At 32.3% G+C, this 13,268-nt stretch overlaps 1 protein-coding gene and 1 long non-coding RNA gene across 2 annotated transcripts; one reads left to right on the plus strand and one right to left on the minus strand.

The window, feature by feature from the left end:
* The first annotated feature begins 1,182 nt into the window (after positions 1-1,182).
* On the plus strand, positions 1,183-5,910 carry LOC107635562 (putative late blight resistance protein homolog R1A-3). Its single transcript, XM_016339056.3, has 3 exons — positions 1,183-1,902; positions 2,076-4,856; positions 5,590-5,910. Coding segments are annotated over exons 1-3 (3,270 nt in total). The 5' UTR covers positions 1,183-1,414; the 3' UTR covers positions 5,591-5,910.
* A 2,477-nt stretch (positions 5,911-8,387) lies between these two features.
* LOC148569551 (uncharacterized) lies at positions 8,388-11,001 on the minus strand. Its single transcript, XR_015880849.1, has 2 exons — positions 10,776-11,001; positions 8,388-9,688 (listed from the first exon to the last, which is right to left on the minus strand). It is a non-coding gene; the product is annotated as an uncharacterized LOC148569551 (long non-coding RNA).
* Positions 11,002-13,268: the final 2,267 nt, after the last annotated feature.

Here is a 13,268-nt window from a genome sequence, read left to right on the forward strand (position 1 = left end):
ATTCAAATTTAATGTTAGATGACTTAAATTTTCATCAATAGTGGATTGATTTTCATGTTGTTTATTTAATTTTTTTCTGAAATATGATTTAACAGTTGCCATAATACCATTTTTATATCTATAGATAGTCCTTAACTCTAGTTTGGATATACTAAACACCAAAAAAATATAAATATAGAAAAATATTACATAACTTTTATCTAAAAATAATCTTGACACAAAAAATGTGAGAATAATCTTAGAATATTAAAATATTTATTTTTAATTATTATTTTTACTTGATATATTGATTTATATCCACAATAGTAATAATAATAAGAGAAAAGGACAAATAGGTCTCTGATCTTTTGTCCCACGGATATTTTCGTCCCTAACTATTGAAAAATACTTTTAAGTTCCTGACATTCATAAAACTTGGATAGATCAGTCTCTGACGAAGGCATTTGGACGGATCAGTCCCCGACGGAAGCATTTGGATGGAGGAACTGATCCATCCAAGTTTTGTGAAGGTCAGGGACTTAAAAGTATTTTTCAATGGTCAGGGACGAAAATGTCCGCGAGACAAAAGGTCAGAGACCTATTTGTCCTTTTCTCTAATAATTATGATGAAAAATATTAGAAGATTATTAAAATTTATTATTTTTAGTTATTAATTAATTATTAATATTTAAAAATATGGAATAAAGTATGTTATTAAATTATTAAGGTAAAAGAATTGAGTTGATGGCTAAATGATGATAAAAATAATAAATTCGGATAGCCCATAATATTTTTTATTGTGATAATTGATAACTAGAATGAAACCTATGTGATGGCAGAGAAGTAAATTATTTATACTATATAGTGTATTTTAATAATATTATATTATTTAAAAATTGATTAGATAATATGTAAATTAATGTTAAATTAAAATATTTTATATTAAAAATATTTTGCATAATATCTATTTAAAAATTTGTATACAATTATATATATATATATTCAATTAAAATGTAATACAAATTGAAATATAGTTTTTTGTTTTAAGATTTTAAATTCATTTATTTTTAGAAAAACCATAGATTATTTATACTAGAGTTATACAAAGTTCCATCTTTATTTTTTGTTTTTATTTTTAGATTTACTTCACTTACTATATTTTATCTCCTAATGCGATTTTCTTTGGTTTGCAAAAAAACTAAAGAACAATGAATGAATGAAAATGAAAAACATCAAAAATGCAATCTATTAATGACTAACAGCTAGCAGTACTTTACCTTACCTGCTTGACTCACCAAGTCAATCTATGAAGAAAAATCAAAATTATAGTTGATGCATTACTTGGTTTATTCACTTTATACCTAATTGCTTGTAGTTGTTACCCATTTTAATTCTCACAGATGTGAAACTCTGCAAGGACTATTATCATATTATCATGGCGGATCATGATGCAGAATCCTGCTCCTCACAATTCATATACGATGTTTTTCTGAGCTTTAGAGGCTCCACAAGATGTGGATTCACGGATACTCTCTACACCGCTTTGACCAATAAAGGAATCACTACCTTTAGAGATGATGAGAATCTTAGAGTTGGTGATAGAATCAGAGATACTCTTCTTGAAGCCATTAAAAGATCCAGGATGTCCATTGCTGTGCTGTGTCAGAACTACGCCTCTTCAGCATGGTGCTTGGATGAACTTGTCCAAATCATGGAGTGCTCTAACAAAGGATCAAAACGACCAGTTTTCCCAATTTTTTACCATGTGGATCCATCAGATGTAAGGCATCAGAAGAATCAATATGACCAAGACATGAAGCAGCATGAAAGCAGATATGGCAAAGACTCGCACAGGGTACAAGCATGGAGGTTGGCTTTGTATGAAGTTAGCAATCTAAGCGGAAAGCACTGTAAAGTGAATCGGTGAGTAACCTTTAGTTCATGAAGTCTCCTCATTGTTATATCGTTAGCTTCTATTTTCACAGCTTCATTACAAGATTTTGAGCATTTATAGCAACTTTGTTTCATTTATTGTTGTTGTATGTATATAGTTCTTTATATAAAATGAGTACATCTTGAAGAGGTATTTCTTGCAGCTATGAAAGTGAGATTATCAAGAGTATTGTTGAAGAGGTCTCGGCAAAGCTTCCTCCTGAACCACTATATATTAAGCATCCAATTGGTTTTGATTCTCACTTTGAAGCGGTGGAATCACTTTGGAATATCAAATCTCATAATACCATTTGCATGTTGGTCATTTATGGAGATGGTAACAAGACCACATTTGTTGGAGAGTTGTTTAACAAGTTCCAGCATCAATTTGAAGCTGCGAGTTTTCTTGATAAAGTCTCTGAAAAATCAAGAGGTGTTGATGGCCTAGAAAACCTCCAAGTAGCACTTTTGTATGAGATGGGTGTGCATAAAAAACCTATGCTAGGAAGTACATTAAAAGGATCTTCTGATATAAAACAAAGTCTCCGCAATAAAAGAGTCCTTCTGGTTCTTGACGATGTTGATAATACCGAACAATTGGATTCATTGGCAGGAGGAGGTGATTGGTTTTGTCCTGGTAGTAGAATTGTTATAACAACAAGAGATGCCAATTTTCTAAATAATCAAGTGTTAGATGGATTCAAGATTGAGAAATATTGCATTAATGAAGGTGAATTTGATAGAATGGAAGCTCTCGGGTCAAATCATCAAAAGCAAGATGAGGTAGTCGAGGAAGATATGGTGGGATTTGTGAATATCTTCAACGATGTAACTAAGCAGTTGAAGGAAAATGACTCATGTGTTGATGTTATCTCCATAATAGGCATGGGTGGTTTGGGTAAGACTACTCTCGCTAAAAAGATTTACAACAATAATGAGGTGAAGAAGTTGTTCCCTTGTTGTGTGTGGGTTACCGTTTCTAAGGACTACAAAGCCAAGGAGCTTCTTCAAAGCCTTCTAAAAGGTTGTGGGTTATCCGAGTCCATTAAAGGCGAAGACATAAGCGAGGATGATCAAAAGAGCAAGGTCCAAAAGTTCTTAGAGAACAAGAAGTATTTAATAGTGCTTGATGACCTATGGGAACCTGAAGTTTGGGATGAGGTAGATTGCTTATTTCCGGAGAACAATAATGGCAGTGCAATATTGATAACTAGCCGTAATGATGGTGTGGCAAACTATACAGGATCAAAATCTTACTACCCTCCATTGCTAGATAAAGATGAAAGCTGGAAATTATTCTGCAAGAAGGTGTTTAAGAGAAGAGAGTGTCCTTCTGTTTTAGAACATATGGGTAGATTAATGGTCGAAAAATGTCGAGGTTTACCACTTGCTATTATAACCTTAGCGGGAGTTGTTGCTAAGAAGAGGAGACTTCCAGTTGAGTGGACGAGAATCATGCGCAACGTCCTTTGGTATGTTGACAAGGATGATGGCAGAGTAACAAATGTGTTAAAGCTCAGTTATGACAGCTTGCCTAAAAGATTGAAGTCTTGTTTTTTATTTTTGGGAGTGTATCCCGAAGATTATGAAATTCCTGTGAAACGATTGAAACAATTATGGATTGCTGAAGGGTTAATACAACCGCCAAAAATAGGAATATCAGATGGTCTAGAAGTAGAAGATATTGCTGAAGAGTACTTGAATGAGCTGGTGGATCGTAGTTTGGTGATGGTGGTGAAAAGAAAGAGTGACGGAGGGGTCAAAAGTTGCTGGATTCATGACCTTCTCCTTGATCTTTGCATATCAGAGAATAGAGCTGAAAAAGGTATAGAGATCTGCACTGGAAAAGACATTCCATCCCTTGACAATGTCAAATCTTGTAGGTTTTCCCTTCGAAATACCAACCGGGATTCATTTAAGCAGTGTGATCACTCCTGCATCCGTTCTTTAATGTGCTTCTCCGGTCGCTACTTTCCAGAGGGACTTGATCTAATGAGTTTCAATTCAGCTCGCATTTTGGAATTTAGATATGGTTATGCTTTATCATTAACTACCCAGGATTTGAGTATGATCATCCATTTAAGATACTTGAGACTCTATCGAGTTGTGCACTCTCCAACAAAGAATCACCTTGATCCAATCTGCACCCTTCCGAATCTAGAAACTCTAATTCTTGACACAAATGATGTTGTTTATAACATTCCGCATGGAATATGGAGGCTCAAGAAATTGAGACATCTTGAAGGAATATTACGCATGAGGAGTAAGATCGTTCCACCTGAGACGTCAGGAGAAGACTGTTTGCCAAATCTCCAAACTCTCCAATATTTGATTGTTGAAGAACGAACGAAAATATCCTCCATTGTTAATGGAAGATTCCCCAAGCTGAGAAAATTGGGTTTAAAATGTTGGAAGCATGAGCTAAAAGGCTTGCATCACCTGAAAAATCTAGAAAAACTAAAACTTGAGGGCTTTACGCAATTGCCATCAAAAGCACATGAATTTCCTTCTAATATTGCCAAGATAAACATAGGGTTAAGGTCAGCCAATTTTACACTTGCTGTCATCAACTACAGTTGCTTGAATACTCTAGGACACCTTACCAGCCTCCGTGTTCTGAAAGCATGCTCGGGGAAGGTCAAGGGCAAATCTCTTTGCCTTGCCGCTGGAAGCTTCCCAAATCTTGAAGTGCTTCATTTGACAGACATAAGTTTCAAAAGTTGGATATTAGAGAAAGGTGCAATGCCATCTCTCCAACATCTGTTCATCAAAGACTGTGATGACTTGGATAAGCTTCCAGAGCAACTGTGGTCCTTGACTAACTTGCAAGATGTGCGTGTGGTGAACCCAAATCCAAAATTGAGAGAAAGCCTCAGGGAACGTGCTAAGCCCAAGGATGGTTGTAAGCTCATCGTAAGCGAAGTCCCAGATAAGTGGATTATATGGTAAGTTTTTTTCCCCTTTCTAAACCCACAGCTGCCTTATTAGTTATTATTTGTCAGTCTATTGCATATCTAGTAGAAATTTATATCTTTTTTTACCATTGAATTTGACCCTTCTTTTGATATATGACACTCTGATGTGATGTAGTAAACATAATTTATTTTTTAATACGATAAATCACCATTATAGTGATTAAGAGAATTTTTATTTTTTATATTGGATTATGAGTGGTGAAGTCTTTAAAAATGATCTAAATGTTATGAGTATTTACAAAACGTTAGTGACATTTTCTTCTTATATAATTAAAAAATATTTTTTTTTTTTTACAAAACATTAGTGACGTTTTATCTTTTTATATTTAAAAAATATTTTTTTCTACAAAACGTCAATTAAAATGAACAAATATTATCGTATTTCACATTAAAATTATCCATATCTAAAAATTTTAGCCTGATTAAGACCAAGTGAATTTTTTAATTAGTTGTTATATATCATTCTTTTGAAGCGGTTTATTGTTGCTTTATTTCTATTCAATTCTGTCTTGAGTTTGCATTATGCATATCCTGAATATATTGCTAGTTAGTAGTTACTCTAGTCTGATCTATCTGTCTTCGATTGATAATTTCTTTAGAATATTAATTTAAGTGTACCAGGTTGAAGTAAGGATATAAAATAACAATCTTTAGTAACTGACTAGATACAAATCTGATCAAAAACAATTTTTTCATTTCTAAGATATTTCATCAGAGGAAGAATAAGATGAGGATGATGATGAAGAAAATAGATAGCAAGCTCATCAAGAACAAGTTTGTGGTTTTAAAGAAGCAGACAGGCCAAGTGCACATAGTGGATTGGCCACCAAAATAGTGTTGTCACTTACAAGCCATGGTGGTGGTAGCGGTGGGTATGTTTTTTGTTTTGAAGTGTTGTGATGTACTATGTTTTCCTATTTAAGTTCGTGTAACTTTGTAGGTTCTTTGTTTCAGAGACCAACTTTACTAAATTATAAAAAGAGAAAAAGAAAATTGTAGTTAAAAATACAATCTTTATCAACAAGCTAAGAAGTGCACTATAGCATTTACTCTACCATTAGACCTGAGTTCTTGATACTTAAAGTCTTCAACAAATTCCCTGGTTAGTTATATTTGATACTCCAACATATCCAGTCATCATATTTAGTTGCCATTTTAAAATGCAAGTTGATTTCTCGACCTTTTTTTTCCCAATATAGATATAATGTAAATTTCAAAGGCCAAGCACCTGAATATTTTAAAACTAACTTTTATTTATTTATTTATTTAATAACAATGTAAGACTAGTTTTATGATATTTAAGTAGAAATAGTTCGCAAAATGGCCTCGGGTAGGCATCAATAATGCTGACGCAGAAAAATCTAAAATATTATTATTATGTAACATTTCAGCATTTATCACCTCATACATAGCTCTTAATCATCCAAATAACATGCTTGACTTTCATATCAGAAAATAGAACCCTCAACCCTGAATAACAATCCACTTTTGCTTAACTTATACTCAAGATGGTTATATTTATATACTACTTATGTGCAGAAAATGGAACTTCATGGAGCCAATACAGCACACTCTTGTCAAATAGCAAATCATTCAGAAATCTGAATTGACAAATCGATACATTCACAATTTTATAAGTGGAGTTCACATGCTAAATCTCATACTAAAGTGTGACATTCTGTGTATACAATGCACGACCTATTACATTGTTTCCAACAACCATCAACGCATAGAAGAAAAAAAAAAAGAAGAAAATTGAAGAATCAAATATGGAGCCCTTAAACTAGATATAACAATGATAGCTCCATGCTCTTGATCCATATAATCTTAAATGGCCAAGAAGAAAATTGAAGAATCAAATATAAAACTATCTCTACTATTAAGAAAGGTATATTTAACATTTCGGTCTAAAACATTTATTTGTATCTAGTTCTACTCATGAATCTCAGCCATCCCCTTTTTTTCAGAGTGCAAGAGCTTCCATGTTTTATTACACATCCAGAAAGGGGGTTAAAAGAAAATGGAAGCTAGCAAGTTAAGTCTTCATTTGCTATGATATTTTTATAGAGGTCTAAGAAAAACAGGGCACAGAAACACAAGACTGTTCTCACTGTCCATATCCCAGCTTAAAAATATATCTAAAAGCTAATCCTAAAACTAGGAAGTACGTGAATAAAATCAAGCTGAAAGCCATAAGTAAAATTGTAAAATTTACTCCACTATGGCAATTGTATCAACATGCTACAGGGTTTCATTACCAGATACAACAAAAAAAAAAAGGTAAAAAATAAGAAACTTAACGTGGTTCACTTAACCTACCATAAAAGAAAGACTTGCGAGCACATGCTATATGAACAATGAAGGATTCAAGTGGCAAACACGAATATACCAACTGTAATCCCAACAAACAAAATAATGAAATACTTGCTACTAAAGACCAAACTGAACTGACGAATTAACAATTAGTTTACATGTTAAATCTCATACTGATGTGTGATATTTTGTGTAAACATGATAATGTAACCAAGGAAATATTGAATAAAGATAAGGCAGATAATATAAGAGGGGTTTAGCTAACATGTGTCCCTTTAGGATATAGGTTACATTATTCTATAATAACTTTCTTAATTAGTAACTTTAACATGGGCTCTAAGGAAGGGCACATATTAGATAAACTCATATAAGAGATTCTATTATTACATTTAATACGAAAAAGATATTGGATTTATCTAGAGGAAATTCAATTTGCACTTTCAAATGTTCCAGTTTTTCACATTCATTGTTGGAAGGAAAATCATACTTTAAAAGCAAACGGAAAATAAAATAAAATTCTCTAGAAACTTCTTCCACTTCAACTTGCCAATCCTACCCTTTATTTACAATAGAATTAAGTGTCTCGGTTGTTCAGTCAATCTCTCCAAATTCTCTTTCCTTGTTTGACATCTTTCTGATTCTGATGGGCTACAAAAAAGATCACTACTACATTACACATGAAAAAAGAAATATCTTAGAAGTTACAACCCCTCACCACAAGATTAGGCTTTAGGAAGCAAGATAATGATCAATGATTTCCTAAACATTGATAAATTCAAATTTCCCCATCCATAGACAAAAGTCAAATTTGATTGGAACTTAATGCGAAATGCATATTAATCATTACATTTTCATTAATCACAATGCAATGAAAAATAACGGGAATAGCTTGGTGCAAAGCATAGGAGAATAGTTTACATACTGTTCTTTTTCATTTTCTTCTAGTTATCCTTATTCTTAATGTCACTAGGGAGTGGCAAGAGACTCTCTGAAGGTTGTGGTAGGCTTAGAAAATGGGGGGTTGAATCTATGCCTTCCTTTTAGTTGCTGTTATGACCCTTTTTAAATAAAATTACAATTCTGATTCTGTTTGAACTCAATAGTGAAAATTTATGAGACAAATTATTTTTGTCTCATGAATATCAGAAAACAGAACATGGCAAAGAAGAAAAAGCTAACACCAGCATGTATCCTAGTTCGGTTGCCTTGTGCTATGCAACCTACATCCAGTCTCCTCCACAACTATGGAAGAATTTCACTATAGTTAACAGTATTACATACACCAATTTCACAGGATTGACCAAATCCTTTCACACTCAAGTTCTAACCTAACTTGACATTGGCTATGCTAATACCTAACTATTCACTTTTAGTGCTAACTCAACTAAGAAAGGGATACCTCACATGTACAAGATACAAGACATAAACATACCTAAAGAAATCAGAAAATAACTCTAGGCTTTTCTCTCAAGTGTATCTCTCAGCCTTTTTCCACTCATGGCTTTTTTTCTTAAGCTTTCTCACAATGCTTTTTCTCACAAGAAATTACAGAAAGATAAACTTAGAAAAGTACATTACAATCAGTAAAACATGAAGGAGATTGACTTCATCAGCAGCCTCTTTGTTATGTGCAAAACCAGATTCGCAAACCTCAGATGCAGTTCTTCAGTATTGGCCGAATGCTTCTTTGAAAGAAAGCATTATCCAAGTAGAGGAACTTTTTTACAGAACACTGTTCTCACACTCTGGTTTTCTCTCCTTGCTTTCTGAATGAATAGCCAGCTTCTTTTATCTCCTTGCATGTTGCTGGGTTCTTCTTCCAAGGTCAACACCTTGAGCCTTGAGCTTTACCAACCCACAGATTCACTTTTTCACCTTAATCCTTAGAGTAGAAACTTTGCTTCTGACTCCTTCATCTTGACCGAAAGCCTTAAATCAGTAACCATAGAAATCTTCTCATGGTCAACTTGATCTTAGCCATTGAAAGACTACTTGGTTTCCAAGTATCACTTGTAACCGTAGATGTGAAGCAGAATAGGGCAGAGAACAACTTTCCCTTGAATGCCATTTTCGGATAGAGCAGAGAATTGGAAAGAAGGGAAGAAGATTCGATGCAAGCAAGATGAGATGGATTACCTTTAACCTAAGCTTGATTTGGACTAGATTTTCTGCTTTAACTTCTGTGCTTCAAGTTTCAACTTTCTCTCTCTTACTTCTTTGGTTACTAGCTTATGGAGGAAGCTTTTTCTCCCTTTCTCTTTTTTTCTTTTCTGAAGTCTTGATTTGACTTGATTAGAGAGGAGAGGAACGTTGCTTTGGTAAGAACAAGATGGAGGGAGTTGAAATCAATTCGGGCTTGGATTGGGTATCCATTTGCTTGGCCCGTTTTGATTTCTCAACTTTGATTCCTTTTGGGCTTTGTTTATTTCATTAACCCATTAGCCTTGTTTTATTTTCCATTCCATTTAGGCTGTAATTCAGATTTTGGCCTGCAGCAATTTTATAAATAATTAGTAATATGCAATTATAATTAATCAACACTAATTATTTATTTGCCCAAAAATAATGTTTTTCATCACTAATTAATTTAGTTAATTTCTTAACTCAACATTCTCCATATGCACAGTAACGGTTCCACAGATGGGAACGGACAACAAAGATTTCTAAAATCCTTGAGCAGGTCTCCTCTAACATTGTATATGAAGTACTCTAGTTTATCATAATCTCTTCCAATAATATCACCATTACTGGATAAGCCCAATGGCAGAAAGACTTTGCAAGGAATCTGATAGAGAGTCCAAGATGAGTGCACTTTATATTCTTTCATCACCTATATCTCAGTGTTACAGCTATCAGATACAAGGCTAGGCAGCCTCCTAGTAGGGTGAGACCGTGACCTGGATAGGGGTATGAACTCGTTCCCAGTTGTTCTGGGGCAGATATCATTGAGAAAGTCCTTTCTTGTAGATCAAAGTAAAGAATAGCATCCCTGAAATCTTTAAGATAGGAAGACACCCAATGAATAGCGCCATTAAAGAACAACCTACGAGAATGACCGTGATAAAAACCCAAAGGGATTAGGAAGTACAGCGTCAAGATTAATCCATGAATTGGTTCTCATGGACAAGCATTCCAAGTGATCTTCTTGACTTTCAGAATCGCTCCAAGCTACAACAACTCAGTAATCATCCTGTGATGCATCATAACCAAATCCATGTAGACGCCAACCGTATTTAAACCTAAAGTCAAAGTACTTATATGGAACAACATGAGAATAGGATATTCTTTTGTTGAATCCAGTCAGTGGGTTCCATGCCACAAGAAAAAGTGGAGGTCGATCCAAGAGAATAAAGCCTCTGCAGGATCCCACGACAGCAAATTCATAAGGTGGTTTCTTCTCGAAAGGGGGACACACCTTTTTTTTGTGATGCATTATTGTCATATAAGTAAACCAAGTAAGCCATAGTGGGGTTTTCTATTAAGAAGCATATCTTGTTGGCAGCGGAAGAGTGGTGAAAATGAAATTCCGCAAAGTCAGGATCAGAAATTAGAGAGTACCAGAGGTTGAAAACGCACCTGAGGCGAGCGAAATGTCTGATCGGCACCCGCAATAGGATTATGTGAATCAGGTCAAGAGGGAGGATGTCGTGAATGCTATTGCTCTTGTCATTCATCGTCTTCTTCTCCATGGTGGATTGCTCTTTTGCTTTGTTCACCGTGTGCTTCAGCCTCTTCTTCTTATCCATGCTTAAATTGCTGAGCTTTTCGCAATTCATATACCAATTCACTCAACTCCGGTCCCAGGGACTTGAAATTGCCTTCAAAAAAATCTAAGGGAAGGGTCGGTTTTGGATTGGCCATTCGAAAAAAAAAAAAAACTTTTTCTTTTAATTAATAAAAAGTTTAATTTATTTTTTAAAAAATTAAATATAGTATTTTTAGATTTATTAAAGAGTAAAGTATCGTTTTTGTCCCCAACATTTGGATAAGTCTAAAGTTTTCCCTCACGTTTCAATTATCCTAATTAAGTCCTTAATATTTTAAAATTGATTCAATGTTGTTCTGCCATTAGGGATCAGAATTAACGGCGGGACAAAATTGAGACGATTTTAAAACGTCAGGGACTTAAATAGGATGAAATCATTGGGGACAAAAACGATATATAAAAATAAATTTTAATTTTATCCTTCAATAATATCTTGTTTTTTACATAGTATTTAATTATTTTTTAATCACATCTAAATAAATTACATTTAATCACATTACTTTCATTCTAAATAAATTTATTTTTTTATAATTTTACATTTAAAATAATATAATTTTTTTATAAATAAATAAATTTTACACTCTTATTTTAAATAATATAATTTTACTTTCATTACTTAATCACATTACTTATAATTTTTTTTTATAATTTTACACTTTCATTCTAATTACATTACATTATTTATTTAGAATGAAAGTATAAAATTTATTTATTTATAAAAAAATTACATTACTTTAAGTGTAAAATTATAAAAAAATAAAATTATTTTGAATGAAAGTAATGTGATTAAGTGTAATTTACTTATATATGATTAAAAAATAATTGAATACTATGTACAGAAAAAATTGATATTATTAAAGAATAAAATAAAATTTTATTTTTATGTATCATTTTTGTCCCTAACGTTTTCATCCTATTTAAGTTCTTAACGTTTTAAAATCGTCTCAATTTTGTCGCTGCCGCCGTCAATTCTGTTAACTGTTCTCTAACTGCAGGACAATATTGAGTCAATTTTAAAACGTTAGGAATTTAAATACGACGATTGAAACGTTAGCGACAACTTTAGGACTTACTCCAAAAGTTGAGGACAAAAATAATACTTTACTCTTTATTAAAAAGAAAAAAAATAGATTTATTAAATAGGAAAAAATATTTTTCTATTTAAATTGTATAAAATGGTAAATTGGCTTTTTGAAAAGTGTATAAAATAGTAAAGTTAGATTTATTTAGTATTCCTATCTAGTTCAGTAACATATCACTCTAAATTAAATTTTTTTATTCAATATATTTTTTACTCTCACATTTCAATTATTTATTTAATATTTTTTATTTTTATCTTCCATAAATATTGTGCAATTAACATCAAAATATTTATACTATAATAAATTAATCAAATAAAAATATTTGAATAAACATTTTTTTAATCAATTCCTGAACAATCATAGTTTTATTTTCTTTTTTTTTTTTTATAAAAAAAAAAATGTCTTTTGTTTCGGTACATTTTGTATGCAAAACATTATCTTAAGAAACTAAATTACATTTCATATTAAATTTTTGTGGTTTAACATACAAGATTACAAGGTAATTAAGCATTAATTTATTTTTATTTGGGTCTGCCATAATTTGCTAGAGAACTACTTAAAAGTTAAAACTAACCGCACTAACACCAGGATTAAAAAGAATAGTGTATATTTTGTGTATGTAGTTGATGAAATTAAACATCTTAAGTCTTGCATAGCTAAATTTACTTGTACATTCATTACTTCATCTTTGGTCATTAAACAGCCAAATGATAAAAATATAGGAGCAAGCAAATTAAGTAGTTTTTTCTGCTATGATACTTGGGTAGAGGTCTAGAAAAAATAGGAAAAATAATAAGAGACACTAGACTGGTATTAGTGTCCACAACATAGTTTACAATGCAGAATTTGTAACAATTCTAAAAGTTATAAAAGCATATACTCAAGACAGATAAATTTTTATATTTCATGTGCATATATTTGAACCCTAAATACACAATCTAAGTGTGTGATTGTAATTGTGTATATGATCCCTCATTGCACACTCTTAACACATCAAAAAATTTAATCAGAAAACTGAATTGAAAATCTACAGCATATAAAAATCTATTTCATTTAAAAATCAATATTGTAGAGAATATATAAAAATTGAAAATTTTATCCAAGTATTCTGTCATCATCAGGCAATAAGTATAAACAAGGTTAAACGGATATGCATGAAGTATGTTGATTTGATTTGTGAAAACGGGAGAATTTTAAGAGAACTAAATGGGGTACTAAATG

Source organism: Arachis ipaensis, chromosome B4 (assembly GCF_059453495.1).
Source record: "Arachis ipaensis isolate K30076 ecotype BB chromosome B4, ASM5945349v1, whole genome shotgun sequence".
Taxonomy (NCBI): Eukaryota; Viridiplantae; Streptophyta; class Magnoliopsida; order Fabales; family Fabaceae; genus Arachis; species Arachis ipaensis.